The following is a 24,557-nucleotide window of genomic DNA, read 5'->3' on the forward strand; positions in this document are numbered from 1 at the left end:
CAGGAAACCCTATACCATTTCGGACAAATGGCTGTCTAGTCTCTTCTTAAAAACTACCAGTGTTAGAGCATTCACCGCTTCTGGAGGCAGGTTGTTCCACTGGTTAATTGTTCTAACTGTCAGGAAGTTTCTCCTTAGTTCTAGATTGCTTCTCTCCTTGATTAGTTTCCATCCATTGCTTCTTGTCCTGCCTTCAGGCGCTTTGGAGAATAGCTTGACTCACTCTTTTTTGGGGCAGCCCCTGAGATATTAGAATACTGCTATCATGTCCCCCCTCGCCCTTCTCTTCATTAAACTAGACATACCCAATTCCAGCAACCATTCCTTATATGTTTTAGCTTCCAGTGTATGTAAAATCAACTCTTATGTTTATGTAGATTTATGCCCCTTCACCATACTTTTATTTCTTTCATTATTTCTCTCCCTTTTCCATTGCAGTCATTATTGGTTTCAAGAATGACAGTCATGTTCTTCACAGGAGGGAGAAGTAAAAAAAGTCAAGATGGCAGCCTCTATTGTATATAACCTTGAGGGGGGGTTATCTGCCCTCCCAATCTATTCACAACTTAGGTTGCTCCTGAAAGCAAAGTTAGGGAACAAATGAATTGTTTTTTTTTTCTTCTAGAGAGAGGAAAGAATTTGCAGGCAGAGCATTAGTTATAGCCAATGGTCACATATGGTACATTCACAGACAGTTAAGAATTTTAAAAAACATGGCAGTAATTGAAACCTGCAATTATAGTGCAATAGATTGGGGTAAAGAAAAACCTTTCTAAACTCTGTCCTGTATTTAATAATGCTATGTAGGAAAATATGCTACATGATCATGTTTTAAACACAATGATGCATTGCATTTTTTGAAAGCTACTACCGCTAGTTTGTAATTATCTTGCATAGTTTGCAGCACAGTCATTAATGTGGACCTAGTACTGTAAAGATATTATCAATTCAGATGTTTAGCTTATTACCCACAGAGCAATGTATGATAAATCCCCTTTTTAAAAGTAAATTATCTAACTTGGCCTTCACAGATGTAAGGGAACAGTGTAAAACCTATCGCTGTTGCCACATATTAGAATTTGATAATCCAGTTCAACCTGAGGCAACATATTACCCAGCTCTCTTATACTATTCTTTTAATGTTCTATAATCTAGTATTGTAACAAATGTTAACACCTTTAATTTTTATCCCTTGTAGTAAACAAGTTCATATTTCCCTTACTGTGGATTATTCTTGGCATTGTTATTTCTAACCCAACCTTCTCATTTAAACAATTGTTTTCCTTGGATGTATATATATATATTTGGCACAGACTATTAAAAGTTGGGAAGTTTTATTCTGAATTACTTCATTGTATAATTCTATCCTTCCTTTAAATAGCTGTGGGTTGTATGTATGGACTAATTCCATTTATTTCCTATACGTGTTTAATATATTAAGCAAAGAAAACATTATTTCCTAGCTGATTAATATACTTCTACCTCAACTTTCCTAAAACAAAAATCAACATTTTGCCGGTTATGGAACATGGGATATAACCCTGATTGATGCAGCAAAGACTTGCACCGACTTCTTAAAAAGGATTTTGTTTATTAAATACATACAAGTGAAGGTCAGTATCTATCATGTGATGACAGCCATGGCATATGTAACTTGGAATTTAAAGGAGGATAAATGATAGAATATTAAATGAAGGAAAAGTAAGAAAAATAGAGATTGTTTATAATAAATATGAATAAAAGTGGTCCAAATCTTGTGAAGGTGACTACTGTACATGCTTGAAAATGAAGGTACAGATAAAATAATTAAAATGGAAGAGACCCTGATGTTTTTTAAAAAAAAAGAGGCTAACAAAAGATATGGTGAACTTAATACTGTGACTGATGATATGAACTAAGCTTTGAACTCAAAGATGCAGTTACTAAGAAACAATCCTAGAGAAAAAAATGTTCATCAAGTCATGAAATGGAAGTAACTGAACAATACTTCTGGTTCAAAATTATCCTCACTTGCCCCAATACTGACTGGGTTAGTAAGTTCATGAGTTTACACAAAATGCTACCTGTGATTAAGCTATTTTAATGTTTCCTTAGTCTCAAAATTTTATTTATATTTGTATTTTCATAAATATTATAAATTCCATTTCTCTTTTATTTAATGAATGCACTTGCTACTATTTTCTTCTTTCTTACAGATAAATTCTACTAATAATTATTGTAGGATATAGTAATTATGAATTACTTGGCTTCAATACAAACAGCCTGCTTTTTCCAGCCACAGCTCTACCTACATACAATATAAGAAAAGACAGGAAAGACATTATCATTTATATTATCAACATTTATTCATCGGAAAATGTTAAGACTTTAGCAGAACTCCTTTTCAGGATCACAAGTAGGCAATTTTATTTATGAATCACCATTTTCAAATTTTAAATTTATTAAAACAAGTGCACCAAAGTGAAATCACTTGTCTTTTTAGGACAAGGTAGTATTTTGAAGATGCTACTGAAAACAAAAGTGCTATTTGTAGAAAGTAACCCCAATGCTATCCAACTTATCAAACAATAGGTTATAAATAGTTAATAAACTAATATATATATATATGACTATGTTATTTTCTAAACAATATTTTTACCAGTTCAGAACTATAACATTTCTGACAAGGATCTGTGAGCAAATATGTAATCTGTAGTTTAAAATTAATATCTGAATGCATGTGAAAGCACAAACCCATTTCAAAATTGGAAAATATTTAACGTGTTAGTAATTCAAGGTTACAAATAAGAAATGTAGATACGGGTACTAAATCTATCATGCACAGTAGTATTAAAATCCACGAAACAAGATTATTTTGTTAACCCAGTATCATTGAAGACTTGTAATGCTTTAGAGTTTTAATAACTAAAATTATATGTTTGTGTGTCTGTATGTGTATATACACAATATATATAAAATTTTAGTTGTTAAAACACTCAAGCATTACAAGTCTTCAATGTAATAAGTATATGTATGTAATAAAATAAACTATTTTTCATCTGAATGGCTGGAGCAGAAAGAATAAAATCAATATAATCCTCATTTGTGGAAATGCTTAAATGTCTCTTGAGAGACAACTAGCAATCTTGTAAACGTTTCATAATTGACCAGAAAAATATTTGGAACTATACAGTTAATATATTTCTTATGTTCTAGATGACCTTCAAAATTAGTTTCTATAGGCAGGAGTCTTCTGCCCAGTTCAGTGATAAAGTATCCTTCTTGGTGCAAAAATATTAGCAAAAACTGTAACTTCACTCTAGAACTAGCATGTGAGAACTAAACCTTTATTGGGGATAAAGGAAGCAAAGTAAAGGAGAAAAGAGGAAATATGTAGATATCTCCATCACTCTTATAACATGTTCTCACTTGGAAAATGCTCCTTCAAGAAAATAAATTGTGACCACTTATCCAGTCTGAGAGGCTCCATTAGGCCAGTTGTGCCTCTTGTAGTATTTTCTTCTAGGAGTGTCTAAATAAAGTATTTTCCTAATGGAAGTGGAGATATGAGAGATATGTTACACTGCTATTGACCACAGAGATCAAGGGGAATAGATGGTGACATCTTTCTTACCTCCTGCAGTTATGAGGACAGAAAGATTGAGGCATTTGTTTTGCTAGACAACAGATTGGGAAGCAGGGAAGAAAAAAGTAAAGAAACAGGAGAATCCTGCATGGATTTAAGCCTAATGTTAATCGTAAAATAAACTAGAAATATTTCAGACTATAACTATTATGTTGAAAGAAAGCTATGGTGCTTATACATATTTCCCAAAGGGAAATTGCTGCTATAAAACACCGTTGAGACTGAACTGTCACATCATATGAGCACCTGAATAAATAAAGTAGAAAATGAAGAATCGGCTTTGTTTTTTTAAAAAAATGGTAGATCATTTAAAATAAATACATGGTATTTCATTTGAGATAGCCAAAGTATTTGCTAACAATAGAACACAGGCAACTACAATAAACATAATAGGCTTGGGAGGTTGACATCTCAAGGATCACTTTTCAGTATGCTCTTCCTAGATTCTCTGTCCAAACTGGAAGCCTCTTCCAGATCCCTCAGATATCAGGAGGATCAAGAAGCAAGATATTTATAGTGGCAGCCTCCCTTTTCCATGCAAGGTCCAGGGGATCCCTCCACTGCCTTTGCCTTGAGTTGAGAAACTGTTTTTTCCTCTGAGGTATATCCCCAGAGCAGCTGAGGTCCCCTTTTAATTTCTGATTTAGTTTTGCCTCCCCCTCTCCCCCCCCCCAAAAGAATCCTATATCTCATATCACTTGGTATTTCATGGTTGCCAGTAATCTTGGCTTCCTTTTGAAGAAAAGTCTGGATATTATTTTTCTGAAGAAGACGAAGTAAATAAATAAAAGAAGGCTTAGCATCGCGGGATCACAGCCTAAGAGCAGGGGAGAAAAAGTCCTTTCGACGACAACCGACAGGCTCAGCAGAAATCCAGAAACCTCAATAAAAAGCAGGGCTTAGTTGCTCCGCCGGGAGATAAAAGAGAGGCAGGGATACCAGGCCGCAATTCTGGAATTGCTTCTCCTCCCGTTTTTCAGCTCCCTGAGGTAGCTGCGCTACCCTTCCGCAGAGCCTCCCGGCGCGGCGGGGCTTGACCTCCGGCCGTCTCTCCTCCCCTTCGCGCAAAGAGACAAGGGCTGAGCGCCTCTCTTCGGATGGGACGGGGGAGGAATTGCGCCGCCGGCTCTGCGGGCGCAGTGAACCGGGCCGCGTTTCGTTTCGCCGTCGCCTCACCTCGGGAGCCGGACCCACCTGCGCGGCAGGTAAGAGAGGCGCGCGAAGGGTGCGGAAAAGACGTTTTGGCGCCAACTCGCGCCCTATTCGACCCGGGCGCCTTCTCGGTCTGAAGGAATTAAGCGCGTTGCTTGGGGCTGGGACTTGGCTTTCCCGCAAATGTGATTCCCTCTGGCTTGAAGGGGCAACTTCTGGAAGTTGAAGCGGGGGGGGGGTCTGCTGCCTGCGACAGAAAGAAATCCGGCTAGTTACCCCGGCATAGGGGAGGCGCAAATCAGACCCCGAAATGAATCCTACACTGAAGGGGAAAAGGTTTTATGGACTCGCTGATCAGTCCCGTTCCCCCCCCCCCGCAATACCTTAAATCAAACCTGCTTGGAGAAGGGAGAAAGGGGGGAAATGCCAAGAAGAAGAAAAAGTTCAAGAGGAAAGCAGTGGCAGGGAATATTATGACTGAAGCAGAGCAGAGTAGAACTGGTTGAATGAAACCTTAATATAGGAGATTTAAAGTGGAGAGGGGACAAATGAGAGTGGGTGGTATTTTGGGGAAAGAACTCAAACTCTTCCTTTGCTGCCATGTCCTTTAAAGCTATAGCCTTGAATTGTCTTCCCTCAGCCTCCAGCAGATAGTCTTGCCAGACTGTCCTCAAGGGATCTCGGCACCGTTCAAATATTTCCACTTACAGCACTCATTCCCACAGCCTTGTATCGCTTATCTCATTTTAGAAGAATGGTTTATTTCACTTAAAAATCTTCATAGTAGGCCTAAGGACATGATTCTCCAACAAAGTTTTTGCCTCTCATATGGAAACAGTGGCATTTGTTGCTGCTTTATCTAATATTGAAACCCAATTAATTAATGCCTGATACTGAGTGCTTTTTTTTCAGTGCTACCAATCAGCCTCCCAACATGTGAAGAGTCCCTAAAAGTGGTTTCTAGTATATTTTCTGGAAATATATTAGGTATTGTCTCCAGAATATACTTAGTGCTCAAGACTGGATCTCCCTAATGAGATCCAAATGGGCCCATCCATGAATGGGATATGAAAGGATCAGAGTACCCAAATATCTGTGAAAAGTATTTTTCTAATTCATTCTAAAGTTTCTGCTAACGTTATTAGTTGGAATATATGTTAAAAAGACAATGAGAAACAAGGGTTATTTTGTTCTTTTAGCATCAGTGGTTTGGTGAAAATTCATAATTTCTTTATCTTGTTACAGATTTCTGCCCTGATTATCCCTATTGCTCCATTCTTTCCTATTCTTGAAAATGAAAAGAATGGTTTTATATTTCCTTTTGCTGGCTGGACTTTTTCCTGTTTCAGCCAGGGAGCGACACCTTCCAAGAACACCTTTAAGTCAAAGAAATGATGCTACTTTTCTTGGTAAGTTGCCATGAGTTTGTAAAGCAAATAAATGTTTATAATTTAATCTTCCAAATGTTGCAGATGAGAGGCATAGGAACTTGGGGTATATATGGAATAACTTATTTCAGTGGAAGAAGGAATACAAATGAAAAGGAAGTTAGATATTTTATTGGACTGGTGACTTGTTTTGAAATAAATCAGTAAGATATAGCAAATAATAAAATTAGAGTTAGGATTTAAATTAATCAAATTAAGGCAAAACTATATATTGCATATACATTCCTATAATATTTATCTAAAATAAAAGCTACTTCTGAAGAAAACATTGAGTTTATAAAAAGTGTGCTTGACCATTTTCTTTACTGTTTTTCTTTTCCATATCTCAAAACAGCTTTTCTCCTCTTAGTTTTACAATAAAATTTAGAGCAGGAGTATAGGCAGAAAAATACTTAATTTCCTCCATTCCTTCCACTGCCTTTTCAACCAAAATTTCTTTCCGGAAGTAGATTTTATAATTTAAAAAGTCATACTAGGATAATGTTTTGTTTATCTGTATATAAGTTATACTTTTGGGCTTCTAGTGAAGTATGCATATTGAAAAATACTATTCTCAGTAAGATTAATTATCTATTTGTATTATTTTTGAAATATGTAATAGTATCTTGGAGTAAATTAGGATAACAAATCTCTGTTGGAAGCTTAACTATATGACATAATGCATAATTTCTCTTTCCATTGCTTATGTATAATAAATGCTTCATTCCCAGGAGAGGTTTAGTCTCCAAATTACAAAATAAAAGCTATTTTTTCCTGCTTCACCCAATTTTTCTTTTTGAAATCTAGATTTAATACAACCCATTTAGTGAATCTCAAATGAAGTGGATCAAAATTCTATCAGATGTCCCTCTAATAGATATGTTGTATCTAAAATAATCTGGATGAAGCAGATATTATTAATTTTACATTACTATGTCATTTGTGATAATTCACATCATTTATATGTGACAGCAAATTTAATGCTGTCAGAGCAGAAATATCAAGAAAATATACAGACATTTTGTGTATTAAAATGAACAGTTGGAAATGTTGGCCTTATATATGAAATTAAGAGACAGCAAATTAAAACAGTTCTGCCAAGAAAATGCAGTGTTTATAGTCAATATTTTCTTCAGCTATTTAAAGAGTAACTAGACATGGACATCATCAGATGGGTAACAGTAAACCAATCCAAGAATGACTAAACAAAGCTGGAGAAACTATATTCACCCAGCAAATAATAAGTTGGTTGCAATTCGTTCTTGTAGAATTACAATTAAAACTAATAAAAGCAAAATCATCACAACTAACAATATGGTTCATATGATTATAGAAAGTAAATAATAGATTTAATTGATTAGATTTGATAAATATAGAAAACTGGAAAACTGAATTGAAATGAATTCCTGGAGAACTGAAATTCATGAGAAGATGAGTGAACAAAAATATCCAAACACACAAAAAGCAAAAGAAAATGAAATTGTGCTTTAATGAAAAATTGAAAATAGATGAAAAAAAGCAGAATGTAACAGGTACAGAATGCAAGAAGAAGCAAGGGGATGGAGGAGATCTGCCACAGGTCACGCAGGAGTATCTCTTTGCTTAGGAGCTGAAAATCCTGCTGAAATTCAAGCAGAATGTTCAGTCTCTGAACAGAGAGACATTGGTGCATGGCCTATGCCAGGGCTCCTGAAGGCTCTCCTACTCCCCTGAGGCACTTTGTGCTCTTTACCTGCCTCTCCATTCAGGAGATGAAAATCCTTCCTGCCAAAATCTAAAAAGGATTTTCAGCCCCTAGGTGAGAAGATGTGTGCAGTTTGTGCTAGGCCTCTGAGAACCTCCCCAACCTCTTTAAGGTACTCCATGCTCTTTACCTTACCATGCTACCTCTTTACTGAGGGACTGAAAATCTTGTTTGGATTTCAGCTCCCTCTCATCTCTGGGGACTGACTGAAAGAGCTCCCTGCCAAAGGATTTCAGCGCCATGCCTGCTTCAGAGCTGAAGTCATTTAGTAGGGAGCTCTTTCAGCCAACCCCAGAGACGAGAGGGAACTGGCAGGTGGTGGCAGTTTTCATTTTCCTTGCTGGCATCCCCATGGACTTCCTTGGGAAGCTAGCAGAGAAGATTGCAAATGGTGATCACATGATTGCAGGTGCTTGGCCATCAATTGTAAGTGCAAGCAAGTTGCCAGGCAGCCAGATCACAATTACACGACCACCAGGGGAGCCAGTGAATGATGCTTTGTGATGGTCAGAAGTGCGGCAAAACAGTCTTTTCAACATCGTTGTTAATTTGAACCTTTGCTAAGGGAACAGTAATAAATTAAGGACCACCTGTACTACTTTTGTCAATGCAGAATTCTACAGATTGATGATGGTCCTTAATATACTGGGTCACTTGGTTATATGACAATCAAGAAGCAACAGTTAGAGCAGAACAATTAAATGGTGCAGAATTAAGAAAAGAGTGTATGAAGACTGTATCTGACCTGGATGATTAAGAATTTCTATAGACATCAAGATTATATCTTCATTTGTTAGTTTACATGCAGAATATATTATGAGAAATACTAATCTAGGGAAAATATAAATTTTAATTAAACTTGATAGGAAAATACAACCTTTGGCACGCTGATGATGCTTTTGTAATTGAAAGCAAGTTAAGTTTTAATGGATCTATTGTTGAAATTGAAATAAGAATGAAACTGATTTTCTACATCATATTTAAAAACAATTAAAATTATGTCAATATCATAGGCCATGAAGACTATATAAGAAATAGAAGATAACTGGCTTCTTAGTGATGTGGCTAGGAAAATTTTTTATAGGCTTTTTTCAGTAAATTGGTGAAATATGTAGCTAATATTTCTTAAAAATACAACACATACATAAAATACATAAATGATGGTGCAATGTTGCTTTTAAGAACAAACCCCAATGTATCACTGGCTATAACTTTAGATACTACTGGTTAGATCTATTTTTTAAAATAAAACTAGCTTCCAATGTTCAACTCCAGTTAAAACTTTTGTGGAAAAAACCCTGTGTGGAACTAATATTTATATTTTAATATTTTCTACCTGTAAATAAAACTTCTTACAATTTTAGACACTTCTTTTTTGAAGAAAAAGCTGATTATATAAATTTTATCTTGTTTAATTCTCATTCCAGAAAATGCTTGCAGTAATAAACGTCTTGACCTTGTGTTCATCATTGATAGCTCTCGTAGCGTTCGCCCTTATGACTTTGAAAAAGTGAAAGAATTTATCTTAACCATCTTGCAATTTTTGGACATTAGTCTTGATAAAACTAGAGTGGGATTAATCCAATATGCCAGCACAGTCAAAAATGAATTTTCACTGAAGACTTTTAAGAAGAAACAGGATATAGAGAGAGCAGTGAAAAGGATGATGTATCTTGCCACTGGAACCATGACAGGATTAGCTATTCAGTATGCAATGAACATTGCATTTTCAGAATCTGAAGGGGCTCGGCCACTCAGGGAGAATGTACCTAGAGTTATCATGATAGTGACAGATGGGAGACCACAGGATCCAGTTGCAGAAATTGCAGCAAAAACCCGAAATTCTGGAATTCTGATATTTGCTATTGGAGTGGGAAGAGTTGATATGAACACACTAAAGTCAATTGGGAGTGAACCTTATGAAGACCATGTTTTTCTGGTTGCAAACTTCAGCCAAATTGAATCACTGACTTCTGTGTTCCAAACTAAAATTTGTGGTAAGGTATTAAATATATATTTTAAAGACTGTGTTAGAAATATTGATTTGAGGGCTGCTTGCTGTCCTACCAGGCAGGGTGCAGGCGGACAAAGAGGCAGGGAGGAGATAGGAGAAGGTAAGGAGAGTTGGAAGCAGTCCCTTACTTTATTGAGGCTTGGGACTGGGAGGGACCAAGCCTGGAATGGCTTGAATTGTGATGGATCCTCGGTTAACAATGGCAATGGGGATTGCAAGGATTGCAGTTGCTAAAAGATGCGGTCATATGATGTCCCACTTTACAACTGTATCACTTAATGACAAAAATTCTGGTCTCAATTATGATCATAAGTTGAGAACTACCTATAGAAAAAGGATTATAAAGAAAATAGTGATGGGAAGGAAGAAAAGTCAGCATGAATAGAAGGAAAACCATAAATGGGTGCTTAATTAAAAAACATATTTAGTCCGTGGAATTGGGAAACATATTTATAATAAATTAAGTAAATCCTGCTGTGTTCCTGAAAGTGTAGCCCAGTTCTTAGTTCCCTTACACTAAGAAAGTGTAGTGCTTAGTTGTTGATTGATATTTATGCCTAAAATGTACAGATTTATGAATCTTACAAGATACATTAACAAAGTGTAAAATCAGTTTTGATGCATGTTTTATCACTTTAACATGCATATTTTCTGTTCTGTTGATATTTTGGGGAGACACTCTTATGTGTTCATAAATTGGATTTTTAGTCACTTTTTGTGTTAACTTATGTATTGCTTTTTTTCCCCAGTCCAGCATATGTGTAGTATAACTCATCATGGTTGTGACCATTTCTGCATCAACATTCCTGGCTCTTATGTATGTAAATGCAAGCATGGATATATTTTGGACTCAAACCAGAGACGATGTAGCAGTGAGTTTCATGTATTACTTCTTTTATAGCTCACTATCTTATAAATAGACTATACGGTAGGGAGGTGCAACATTTTGGCCCAAGGACTGCATCACTTGCAGATTAGAGGTATGCAAATATATCTAGTCATATATAATACACACACTATAAAAGAGTTCATAAACACAATATTCACACACATTTTCCCTCTTTCCAACAAGTATGCTTCCAATCTGTGATTTTGAGCAACATTAATGGGTGAAAATAGAAAGTATTCTATCTTGTCTCCTAATCAGTTTTATAATTTTTGATGGAGTAGTACTATATTTATCACTATCAAAAATATGATGTCTACTTTGACAAAGTATTTAACACAAATGAACATGGAAGATTGGGCATTCTGTGGCTCTTGAAATAATGCTGAACAACTAGATAATTTATTATTACTATGGATTGGGGCTAATGGGAGATGACATCCAGCAACAATGGAAGAGTCAGAGATTTCCCTACTTATACACAGATTTTTTTACAGATATTTTTTATGAGTAGAAAGTCCCTCTCACTACTTCTCTTAGAAATTACAATAAATTTATATATTTCAAAGTATTGACAAAATTTCACAGGACAGAATTACACATTGCAGAAACATAGGCATACAGTCGATATAACCATCAATGTTGTCCTTCAGTAATGTCTAATAAAACATATCTTATCCTATTTTTCCGTGTATAAAACACTATTTTTTCCTGCAAACACCCTGTTCAAAAATCAGGTGCGTCTTATACAAATGCAGCGTCTTATACATGAAAAAATAATGGTAACCTCTGCAGTCTAGGGCATGCCTGTGTGGGTTCTTTACATGCCACTGCCATGCCGCTTGGTGCAGGTGTCAAGCCCCTGTGGGTTTGCCACTAACGGGAGGGGGGAGGGGCAAGATCGTCAGATGGTAGTGCCTGGAGGCAGCGGATGGGACCAGCAGCATGGATGGCACCAACAGCCTTTTCCCTCCCTGGTACCTGTATGCTGGCTGGGGACCCTGTGGAACGCAGCTGCGAGGCCATCCTGCTCGATAATAGCGGCCGGCTGACCTTCCGGATTTGCCAGCTCAGCTGTTCGGCACTCCACTGAACAGCTGATTGGCACGGAGAAACGGTGGGGAGTTTAAAACCTGCCTTCCCTTCCCTTGCTGTCATGCCAGTGCTCACACCGGTTTGTTTACCAGGGTCGGAAGGCTGCTGCTGTTAACTGACTATGCATGCTCATCGTGCTGGATGTTGGTTAGGTGGGTGGGGGGATGGGACCAGCCGGGAGGCGTCTATTTAGAGCACTGGGAGGCGATTGCTCCCAGCGCTGACTTTATTTGCTGTAAGCTTGGAACTCGAATGCCAAAGCGTCTTATACAAGGGTGCATCTTATACATGGAAAAATATGTATGTCTTTTTTCTTGCTCCACATTACTGACTGCTTGACACTAATGCTAGCTAGCTAGCTACAGTATTAGAGTTGGCTTTAAGAACAGTATTCTTTGACTAGTGTGAATTCTAGAGCATTGTGCAAGTTTATTTATTTATTTATTTATTTATGAGACTTATATACCGCTTTAAGTGCAAGCACTCTCTAAGCGGTGTACACCAGTAAGCAATGTATATCTATATCTATCTATCTATCTATCTATCTATCTATCTATCTATCTATCTATCTATCTATCTATCTATATTTACATTGCCCCCAACAATCTGGGTCCTCATTTTACCTACCCCGGAAGGATGGAAGGCTGAGTCAACCTTGAGCCGGTGAGATTTGAACCGCTGACCTGCTGAACACAGTCAGCTAAAGTGGCCTGCAGTACTGCACTCTAACTGCTGCGCCACCTCGGCTCTTTTTATGTTATGTCTTGAATTAAGTTATTTTTGTAAGCAAACTTTTAACTCAGTTATTTTCCTCTTTCTTCCCCAATTTTCATGCTTCTTTCAGCATTTGTTATTTTCTTCAAAATAATCAGAATCAAAAGAAAACTTTGATTTTAGACTCTAAATTTCACACTTATTTTGATATAAAACTTCTAAACTTCATATAAAATCTATCACCAGTGATTAGATATAAAATATAAATATATCTGAATAATAAATTTATAGTTTAAATAACTATACTTGCATTTGTAAAACAGCACTACAGCTGTTTTCTTCCCTCTCATCTTTTTTGGATCCAATTAAACTATACTCATACTAAAATCTGAGACTGCAATCCAGTTAACTATGATGAAATCCAAACAAACTCAATATGGTTTCCTGTTTAGTAGATTGTTTAAGATAAAGCGATAAATAATTGAAACTATATACAGAATAGTATGCTAAATAGTGAAGTACAGTATTGCAGTTTCTTCCAACAGTAGTGTTCAGAAGCTTATACTTTCCTAATGAATATTATTAGAGATGGCTTTCCAGTTAATTAGTTAACTTCATCTGCAGCTGACTGACAAATGTAAAGTCTAAGAATTGTATTCAATTTTTATTCATCTTTGCTTTGAGCATTTTATAATTTTGCTTTGTTTTATAATGAATATTCAAGATTTTAAATAATCTTGGTTCTACCATCCATTTTAAAAAATAATCCCAATCCCACTTTGTGGTAACACCTATATTGTGAAACTCTTCTCATCCATGTTTCCTCCCTTGTGGTATTTCACTTTAAGGCAGTGACAATCTTCACGTTTAGGCAAGCTTGTTTTGCTACAGTTGATTTTTCTCCAATACCTCTGCTTAACCTTTGCAGTTTCATTGTACAGCTCCTTGCATGTTTGTATTTGAATTCTGAACCTCTGTCAGTTGACTGAAGTGCAGTGGTGATATGCAGTCTTGTAATGAAGTTGTTTTTAGGATTTTTGCATTTGAAGAGCCAACTCTACATTAACTTAACTAATCAGCAATTCCTGCAGAGGCAGAAGACAAAAACAATTGCTACCGCGACACTGGCTTTCTCTGAGCAATTGGGAATTAAATCCAAAGTGCTGTCATGTGAAGGGATTTTGGAATATGTTCATAGTAGACTATACAATATAATTTTAGATATAAATAATAATGACATCTCCAAGTTCTTGCTATGGAGCAAAAACTTATACAAAGACATTATCTGATTATAATATTTGCTGCAGATGGAGAGAAATTCTCAAAGGGCATGCCAACAAACTTTAGAAGAATTCTGTTCAACAAAACATACAAAAACATGCTTATGTCCAGTGGCAAATTTCCTGAATAAAATGTTACTGCTCCAATTTAAACCAGAAGCTAAAATATTTATACTTTATATTTATATATTATTATATATTATTTATTCTTTAATTATACTTTCTTCAACTCTCCTGACCATCTGAATGCCAAAATAGAATACAAGAAATACAATTATATTTTTTTTAACTCTCCTGGCCATCTGAATGCCAAAGCAGAATACAATTTCTTGCTTCATACAATAATATTTTATCATTTTTGAAATGTTTCTAGTCCAGGATCTATGTGAGACTGAAAAGCATGAATGTGAGCACATATGTGTGAATACACCTGGATCCTATGTCTGCCAATGTTATGATGGCTATGAGCTTGAAGAAGATGGGAAGAATTGTTTCAGTATGTATTTGTTTTCAATTGTACTAATTCACAAAATAGCTGATGATTTCTGTTATTGCTCCAATATAATCCTGTATCATCTGAATTATTTTCTGTATTCAAAGATTTCTGGTGAGAAAGTTGACTTCTTGCTTTACAATAGTAGGTTCTTTGTATTATATAAAAAGTTTATATGAATGTGAATTGGACGTTTCCTCAGTTTCAGAATAGCTTAAAATGGAATAGCACAGTTCAGATAATGAAAAAGAACAAGACAAGGATTATTGTTTAACTTCTACAATGAATATTTTATAAGAATGGCAGGATTGGAAGAGATGATACTAGGAATCAAAATAGGAAGCTAAAATAAGCACCGCAGCACTTCTGGATTGAAAGGATTAAATGGTGACATCACTGTTGCCCAGTGGATGCCCAGTTGAGGGCTCCTTTCATGCCCCCGTTAATTGCTCACCAAAATGGTACCTATTTTTCTATTCATGATGATGTTTTTGAACTGCTAGGTGGGCAGGAGCGGGAACAAATGAGAGCTCACCCCGTCACACAGCACTCAAGCCTCGAACGCAGGCTTGCACTGTTTTAACTAATTGAGCCACCACGCTCTGTACTGTACATTGTTTTGTGAAATGATGTTGGGAACTTTAATACTTAATTCTATTTTCTCTGTAGTGTCATATTCTTATTTGTTTGGAATGAGTAATTTCAGTTCCATTAATTTCAATAAGATTATTTTAAATCAGAATTCATACCACACAATATAGATTTCCAGTAGTGAGCTTATCTATGGTTCCATTTTTTAATTGTTACATGTATCTATTTAACAGAAGTAGTAGTCTTATTGGGTTGTATGGACTTCAAACATACACTTAGATGTATTTTAGTTACAACATCTGATTTATAACAATCCATTATAGATTGTTAATGTGATAAGACTATAGTTTTGATTGAAGAGTTGCATTTACCTGAGTATGTTTTGGAATAGGCTGTTTCAAATCTTAATAAACACAATAATATAGGAATAAGAATATATTGTGCCACTGAAATTTATGTAGAACTCAGCTGATATGTCAGCAGTAGGTAAAGAACTAGGTACTATCAACATTATATACATTTCATTTTAAAGTTCTGTATCAAAGTAACTTGTCTTAAATTTGATCTTGCTTGTGTTTCAGTTGTGGACTATTGTGCTCTGAATAACCAAGGCTGTCAACATGAGTGTATCAATACTGAAGATTCTTATTATTGTCAGTGCCATAAGGGGTTCGTTCTAAATCCAGATAAAAAAACTTGCAAACGTAAGTTATCTACATCTCAGTTCTGCTATTTAATTCTTCAAAGATTATATGTACCATCTTGCATACAAAGCAAGGAGATTATTCAGTATTTCCTTTGCATTCAGAAGATTCATCCCATAACATCTCTAACAGAAAGAATTTCAGATACCCGTTCCTAGGAAATACTTTTTGCAGAGTAATTTCTAATTCTCAGTTAATTTAGCAACAAGGAAAAAAAATATCAGGTGTCCAAAACAGATGTATAGAGCAATGCTCATCAAGAGAACAAAGAATGATACTCCTGACACTAAGGAGCATATCCTCAGGATAAACCTCAGGAGGATATGCCCGAGTGTCAGGAGATTAATAATCCTGAGTCCTGAGAGGCTATGAGAACAATGCCAGCAACTGGATGGACACAGGCATGCCAGTAGCAGACCTAAGCAACTAATAAGACCTGGGAAGATCCCTAACCCAAAACATTAATCTCCAGATTTGTCACTGAGGTGTTGTAGATTGTTCGTACAGTAAAACTTGTGTCAGAAAAAAAAGGAAATGGCCATTTTAGTTTTGGAGGCTGAAGTTGTGAGTGCGTGTTCCTGACAGTGAGAATTTAACTTGAGCAAATATTAAAGAAGTTTTATACGTGTAACAGAAAGGAGACTCAATTATAGGGAAAAAAATATAGGGATAGGAAAATACGTAATATCAACTAACAACATCCTATCAGAAGGACATTCAAAGAGTGTATGCTGCCTTGAGGAAAAGATAAAAGGTTTGCTTTGACCCAAGATCTCTTAGACAAAGAGCAGAGTGATGGTCAATGAGATGACATGCAGTAAATCCATTACCCCGTATCTACATTCTTTTACACTGCGATCAATACACCATGAAATGCTGGAGAGTCAGTATTTGAATTAGACACCCCTTAAAAATGTTGAGGCATCTTTATGCCATGGTTGGAGTATATGGCAGGAGGGGGAGAATGAAACAATACATTCCTATGTTTCTAGGAATGCCTGTAAATTTTGTATTGTGTAATATTTATATGAAGAAAATGCTCTACTTCCAAATCTCCAAAGATAAAAAGTGCTCACTAAAACTGAGGTGCTAATCTTCATTCTATTCTGTATATTTGTACTTTCCACTACTGTTCTTCTAAGAATTTATTCTCAATCTTCAGGACCAGACCATTGTGCTTTGCAAAATCATGGCTGTCAGCAGGAATGTGTCAGTATAGATGAATCCTACTTTTGCCAATGCAAGCAAGGATTTACTCTTAATCCGGATAAGAGAACTTGCAAAAGTATGTTGCCCTAAAGTGTATAGTAAGTTCACCTGCTTTTATTTATCAACATTGCTGTTATAATTTATAATCTCATTTCAATTATAACTTTAGAACATGCCTATGAAAATTCCTCCTTCCTATGTTTCTTTATAATGCTTTGTTTAAATAGTCATTCCTATGTACAGACAACTGTTTATTCATTCAAGTACATATTTATATACTCCCATTTCTCTTGGAATTCTACCCAAGCCCAAATCTAAACACTTTTTTTGGGAGGGGGGGAGTGTGATAGCCAAAGTCTGGATGATTAGAACAGATTTTATATTTCTTAAATAGGAAACTAATGCAATACCATGTAAATAAAGCAGATTACCAGAAATGTCACAGACTTAAATTTTAAATTGAAAACTCTAGCAGGGTGATGGGAACTGGGGTCTTAGGATTATCTGTGACCTTCAGCCTAATTTCATAACCAATTAAACCTCTCAGAAGAATTAACTATTCATTGCTTGCCTACTTGCTTTTTAGAGGGAGAGAACTGAATATCAAAAAGAACTCAAATGAGATAAAAACAAGGATATGAGGAAGAAAGTGTTAGAAAGATTAAACCCCACTTATTATTTGCTATAGACCTGCTCATCTTTAAATGTTGCTTGAAGCAGATTGCTCCTGAGTAAGTGCTCTAAATAGAAAAAAAAACTCTGCCCTTTTCTATACCATGTAAAAGTGTTCCAAATTAAAAATTGGTTTCAGTGTTGAATGGACACCGGAAGCATATAATCTGTGTAATATTTTATACCCAAATATTTTCATAATCTATCTTAATTTTTCCAAAAAAAAGTGTCCCAGAAATTCCACTGTTCTAATGCCTTATAAGTAAACAAAAACAAGGTAACTGCTACCCTATTTTTGTACAAAATCCAATATAGGTTTATCCAAGATAGATTAGAGTAATGGATTTCCCAAGCCAAGGTATTTGGGACAATTAAAAAACAATTGTGGCTGCTAAGGGGCTGAAGCAGGGCTGTCATCATGCCAATAGGCCTTATCACTAGCTGTGAGTCTCTGCAATTTCTCAAGTTTACTGTACATTGCCAGGCCTGCCAATATCAGTATAAAACTCTATTTGTAAACCAGTCCTCAAATTTAAATACCAGTCCCCAAAGTTTTGGAAATTCTAGTCCTTGTGATGATCCTTGCACAAACACAACTGTCTTCAATAGCTTCAGGTAATTTTTAATTTCATTTTTGCTTTCTGGGAACATAAATGAAAGATGAAGTTTTTAATGCTATATATGTTGATTATTAATCTGTGTTTTAAAAATTATATTATTTTTCAGCATTTTTACTTGACATGTTTATTAGTTTTCTCTTTCCATAGGAATAAATATCTGCAGTTTAGGTAAACATGGCTGCCAGCATGAATGCGTTAGCACTGAAGAATCATATTTGTGCAAATGTCAGACTGGATACACTCTAAACCGTGATGGCAAAACATGCAGAAGTAAGATTATTCGAAAGAGTAAATCAGCATATCAGATGTCCCCTAGGAATATGTTGGCTATAACAATATTGTGCCTTTAAAATTAATTCATTAAATGACTTAATATGTTTGCTTATTTCACAAATAACAGAATTGTTACAAAACCCAAAAAAGAACAAATGAATGCTAGGTTACCTGATCTTTATTTTTGAAGAATAGATGGTAGCCAAAATAGTGAGAATGCCTACATTTTTTTTGTAATTTATTTTTTTGGGGATATCTCTGATACATAAAACTCTTGGTTCATGTTGTAATTTTATAAATTACTGATAAGAAAGCTTTTTCATTAGTGACATGCTACTACCCATAGAAGAGAAAATATAAAAACTATTTTGTAGCTCAAACTCAAGCTATATACTACTCATATTCTCACTGTCATGCCTTTAACTGGACAAAATGGTGCTTCATAGGGCAACATTTTTTTAATCAAGGTACCTCAAATGGGCTAATTAATGTGTCCAAAATCCAGGACCCATGATTTCTGAGGGAATAAAATTTGGGGAAATAGTGGCTGCTTCAGTGCTAATGACTGCTGTTACAGTCAGGTCATCTTCATTTCCAACATTTTGTGATAATCACTTCCCTCTCCCTCCACCCCCCCCCCCAAAATCCAGCAGCAGCCATTTATGTGCCTGTTGGAAAAGGAAAGAGAAGAGGATTTCTGACTCTTCCTGCCAGATTCCCACAAGGGAAATCTCCAGATCAGCTCAGTTTTCAGCATCTTAATGAATGCCATAATTCACCATTTGCACTTTTTGGTCCCTCCAAACTTTTTTTTGAAACCTCCCTGTTTTCACTGCTGCTAACTCAAAATGTAAAGGGCATGCAGATATCACCATCTATTCAATGGTGTCTCCAAACAACCAATCAGAAGGATTTATAACTTGTTATCTAATTAATACGCCACCAACTAAACTGTTACAGCTCTTCCCTTACTTAAAATCCTTGTTTCTGCTACATGCAAAAGGTAAAATAAATGAATGACATGTGATTCTTCTTCCATACTCTCCTAGTCTTATTAATTGCCCATGAATCTGAGCTATTGTTCAATGAAAAATCTTACATCAAAGTACCATTCCAATAGCCTTTAAAATCCTGTTGATACCTATGAAGGGAACATGAGGAAGTGACATCTTCCAGGATGTTTTACAGCTAATTGTGTTCCCAATTTTATGATTGTAGACTGTAGAAATAGTGACAGGGAAATACATCATTACAGAATGAAAGATGCTGAATCTTTATGCTCTTTGAGGCGGAATGAGCACTATGGCAATCAGATTTTTGACATGATAAGAACAGCAGCACCAGCATAATGTCCAGCATAATGACCAGAATAATAAAATTGCCACTATCATAACAAAGTAACTATTCATGGAATCACAAGGGGTTGAACTTCCCAACTACTGTTGTTTCTGCTGATTTGATCAGTTTTCTTGGACAGCAATTTTGTCCTTCTGATACCCACTTAGTATATTTTTATTTATTTACTCAATTTATATGTTGCCAATTTTCCCAATAGGGCGACTCTGGGCATCTCACAGATCATAAGAAGATAAATCAAAAAGCAATCAAAAATTTGAAATTATGCACATTAAAAATTTAAAACTGTGCAAAACAACCTCCAGAACCAAGGAGATGGATGGCATGGGATAAGGTCTTTTTGCCACCTTTTTCAAACTGCACAATTCTCCTTTTGCTAACATCAGCAGGCTCTAGCATAAACTGAAAAAGTGACAAGCTTTGTGAGTCAGGACAGATTGTCTAGCCTGCAACACTGCAAACGGGAGGTTTAGCTTCAGTCAGATTTCAAAATGTTGAAGGGAGCTGGAAATTCACTGACTGTAACTTATTAGCCTTATGTGAATTCACCAATCCAAAGCTGCTGCAGCAGCAGCAGAAAGATGCTACATGGAAGAACCCTGCGTGTTATTTTGGTTGTTATATGGGGATAGACTTCATAAATAGTTTTTTAAAATGGGAGCAAATGTCAAGGACAAAAAGGTATAATCTATAATGGATGGTTCTGTTTCTGAAGTGTTAGTGTATGGATATTTTATGGCTTGAAAATTCAAGTGTTTTCTCTTTTACTGCTCAATACAATAATTCAGGAATAGACTACTGTGCCGAGTTCAATCATGGGTGTGAACAACTCTGTCTAAATACCAGAGAATCCTACATTTGTCAGTGCTCTGAAGGATTCATCATTAATGACGATCTGAAAACTTGTGCACGTAAGTCTCTTGCCTGAGATATTTTATAAAATTAAACAAAACAGTGTTTCCATAACTCCTAGCAAAGCTTTATTCAAGTAGAATTTCAAGTTAATTAGAAGTGATTGGATTAAATGGTCAAGGAAAGCATGTGCTTTGGCAAACTACTCAGAAAAGCAAAGGAACTGAGACATGGGGAGAGATATTTTCCACAAAATGTGATTCCATTAAGAAAATACAGCAGTAAATTTCAAGTTTCATAGAAAGAAGTGTGGAAGTTTAAGCATATGTAGCTCATACTATACATATGTAATCCATACGAAATATGCACAGCTAAATTCAAAATCGCTAGAGAATTCCTGGAAGTTCAGCATTCAAACAAATCAACCACTCATAGACACATAGAGATAAACCACATTTATATATCATTCAAAAGAGACAATTAAAAAAAGCTAAGAAGGAAACAAAGACTGAAACACATCCTCACCAGGAACTCCTACCTAGATAAGCAAGGATTAATGTCAGATAAAGAAGCATAAAACAGTTCCCTAATCAAGGTTCTACCAAGGTGAAAACCACACCCTCCAACAATGGTAGGATAAGCTAGTGTACATATACAGGAAGTAAATGCCACACTCACTAGCACGGATGATTTTACTTAATCAGATAATAAATTGTCTACAAGCAAACAACCATACTCAGAGAGCACAATGACTCTAAACATCCATACTACTCATTGAGAAACATTTCAGTTTTTTAAAGACACCATCCATTTCACTGTTAAAGATTTCTTAAAGCTAGTTTTTTCTAAAATACCAGACATGCTATGAGGCATCTATATGTGAGCTCTATCTGTCCTCATCAGAGTTTGGCACCAATATATAATATAGTATATTTTGTATAGTAAATCAGGATAAGGATTTAAAATATTATTCAATCTTTATTTTATTTATCTTGTCTTCAGTTTCTTCCTTTTTTCCCCCTAATTTCTTTATATTTTTTTTAAATTATACAACTCCTTAGAGGTGGGGTAAGGACCCAGTCCATCATTCATCATGGTAACATAATATTAGAACAGGCACTCCCATATCTAGTGGTCTCACTGCCAATGACTGGAATAGTTTAAAAAAAACTCCACTGTTTGCCCCTTTTCCACTTGGTTTTGACTACAGATGAAAACAGACTTCCTAGACAATACCCTTATTTTCTTTTGGCTTCTCTAAGAATTTGTCTCTGTGTTTGAACCAGGAAAAGATAATTAAACCTCCAATAAGAGTTTAAGAGAAATAGTTTTCAGAACAATTACTTTAGCTCCAAAGAAGCCAAGGCTGTTTGTGGCTACAATAAAGAAATACCATTCCACACAGAGAGAGATCAATTGTCTGTGTTGTTCACATAACAGATAGGGACAATTAAACCAAACAAATGTTTAAACAGCATATTATAGAGCATGTACCTATATAAATAAATTGATTATGCTTAAACATGTTCTCAGGAGCGGACTATTGTTTGCTGAATGACCATGGCTGTGAACATTTATGTGTGAACACTGGAACATCTTATACTTGCCAATGCATTGAAGGATATGTGCTTTATAGTGATGGGAAAACCTGCAAACGTAAGCTTGATTTTAGTTGAATTGCTTCTGTATCTTTTAGTCCTTAAATGTGTATTTCACAAAACAAATTAATAAACTTGTAGCATGGCTGAACTTGCACAGTAAAAGTCTGTAAGTTTCAAACATGCTTTCCCAGAATACCACTGAGAATACTCATCCTTGCCCCACCTCCTACTCTGTTCTTTGAAGCTGCTTGATAATCACCACTGCAGCTATCTACAAAATCTTCTGGGACTGCTTTATTTCTGGGGATGCACCCTCTCGCTATCCCCAGTATGTGAGAAAAAGGGCTCTCATATTGATATAATGGCAATAAAAAAATAAAAAGAAGAAGAAGAAGAAATGAAGGTAAGTAATTAGAAATTCCAGCTCTTCAGTTTTATTTGGAAGATAGATCAATTTCATCACAGGTAAACAAAATCAAACTTTATTTTAAAAAAGTAAATGTCTTTTTACAAATCCAATCACTAAGGAAAAGAAAGCTTTAAAAGGACATGCAGTGTTCTCATTAGACCTCTAGATCAGGGGTGTCAAACTCAATTTCATTGAGGGCCGCATCAGCATTGCGGTTGCCCTCAGGGGGCCGGGTGGGTGCAGCCTACTGGGTGGATGTGGATGGAGTGGGTGTGCCTACTGGGTGGGCATGGCCAGCTCTACACCATTTGCGTCAGGGGTGCCTGTGGGGGCCTGGGCAGAAGTGGGATAGATTTGATGGTCTCTGGCAGAAGGGGATGGGACCAGGGCAAGTGCCAAGGTATGGTCCACTGGAGGAGCCTCACTATTCCTCTCAGGCCATGCGGGGGGGGGCTTATGGAGCTAAGACTGAATGCGTTTCAGCATAGATGGCCACCACAAAATTGTACATTGGCTCCTGGCTGGTCTGGGCCAGGGCCAAGGCAGAGGAGGCCGTTCCCTCACTGTTCCCAGGATGGCTTTGCGGACCACATGAAACCACTTCGCGGGCCGCATCCGGCCCCCGGGCCTTGTGTTTGACATGTTTTCTCTAGATGGTACTGGTCCCCTAAAGATTAGTTTACTATCCCATGGACTGCATAAAAAAGAGACAGTAAGAAATGATTATAAATCATAGGAAACTTGAAAGAAATTAAAACCTAAATATGTGCATAAAAGACTACCTGAAATATACATAATTCCTGACCTTGAACAGAGATATTACAAAAGACAACAAAGGTTAGCTAACAATAGCAAAAATGTTTAATACAGGTTCCTGGCTGAAATGTTTACATTTTTTTCATAAAAATAAATAGGATTCTTGGAACAAGTATTTTTCTTAATTTTCTTTATGTGAATTTTTTTTTTCTTCCTATAAATTTGAATCAGTTGATTCTGAGGCCATGGAGAAATATGAAATCCCACTCAGTTGCTGCCTTTAGTGAACAATTTCTCTCTTTGTTTCAAATGGACTCAAATCTTCTAAATTCAACAAAGAGGGAATAGCTTGGAAAATTTGATTTTGAATGTGACCAAGAGCACATATCTGTACTTGTAAATGTTGATAGAATTTCTGGGCCTGTCTGGCGTGAAGTGTGTTCACTGTGAATGTCAGTGTTGCCTGTCATTCATAATAAAAACTGCAATTATTATTTTGAATAACTACAGCCCTTGCAAATTAAATAGTATCTTATTGGCAGGAAATAGATGTTGACTTGGCTAAGATTTCGGGGTTGTTGTTTTTTTGTTTTTTGTTTTTGCTTTGCTTTATTTTTTTGAGACTTGTGAAATAAAACAAGGAATAGATATAGGGATTATGAGATAGGATCTGTTGGAAAGCAGAGCAGTAAATGTTTATTTTAATGTGTGTTGGTCTGTCAATTTAAAACATTGCTTTGGAAATTGTTTTCAGATATAGATCTTTGTAAGTTGGTGGATCATGGATGTGAGCATCTTTGTGACAGTGATGGTGAATCATATGTGTGCAAATGTCATGAAGGATTCATACTAAACAAGGATAGGAGAACCTGCAGAAGTAAGCAAGCATCCCTGAAGAGAATTCATCATGCTAAAAAAGGAATGAATAATCAGCACTACTGATCAGGTTTCGTGCCCCTAAAGAAGTCTGTTTCACTGTTGAACAACTTTTACCAAAAAGCTTAAAGTCCAATCAAAATCTACTTCCTTAGGATTTAAATCCACCTTTTCTTTCTTTTTTTTTCAAAGATAATTTTTATTAAAT

At 36.0% G+C, this 24,557-nt stretch overlaps 1 protein-coding gene across 4 annotated transcripts in view; it reads left to right on the forward strand.

Annotated features, from left to right (window-relative positions):
• Nucleotides 1-219: 219 nt before the first annotated feature.
• The window catches only part of MATN2 (matrilin 2), a 37,281-nt gene continuing 12,943 nt past the window's right edge, over nucleotides 220-24,557 (forward strand). Inside the window, exons 1-13 of one of the 4 annotated variants that reach the window (XM_039328789.1) lie at nucleotides 220-1,613; nucleotides 2,196-2,395; nucleotides 4,606-4,830; nucleotides 6,023-6,186; nucleotides 9,376-9,945; nucleotides 10,712-10,834; nucleotides 14,311-14,433; nucleotides 15,603-15,725; nucleotides 16,888-17,010; nucleotides 18,374-18,496; nucleotides 20,644-20,766; nucleotides 22,241-22,363; nucleotides 24,228-24,350. In XM_039328789.1, coding sequence (XP_039184723.1) covers nucleotides 6,072-6,186; nucleotides 9,376-9,945; nucleotides 10,712-10,834; nucleotides 14,311-14,433; nucleotides 15,603-15,725; nucleotides 16,888-17,010; nucleotides 18,374-18,496; nucleotides 20,644-20,766; nucleotides 22,241-22,363; nucleotides 24,228-24,350 — 1,669 coding nt within the window. In that variant the 5' untranslated portion in view covers nucleotides 220-1,613; nucleotides 2,196-2,395; nucleotides 4,606-4,830; nucleotides 6,023-6,071. Of the gene's footprint in view, nucleotides 1,614-2,195; nucleotides 4,831-6,022; nucleotides 6,187-9,375; nucleotides 9,946-10,711; nucleotides 10,835-14,310; nucleotides 14,434-15,602; nucleotides 15,726-16,887; nucleotides 17,011-18,373; nucleotides 18,497-20,643; nucleotides 20,767-22,240; nucleotides 22,364-24,227; nucleotides 24,351-24,557 lie in introns of all 4 variants that reach the window. The other 3 variants (XM_039328788.1, XM_039328790.1, XM_039328792.1) reach the window with 3 other exon arrangements.

Source organism: Crotalus tigris, unplaced genomic scaffold (genome assembly GCF_016545835.1).
Source record: "Crotalus tigris isolate CLP2741 ecotype Arizona unplaced genomic scaffold, ASM1654583v1 scf7180000024384.25900115:4084858, whole genome shotgun sequence".
Taxonomy (NCBI): domain Eukaryota; kingdom Metazoa; phylum Chordata; class Lepidosauria; order Squamata; family Viperidae; genus Crotalus; species Crotalus tigris.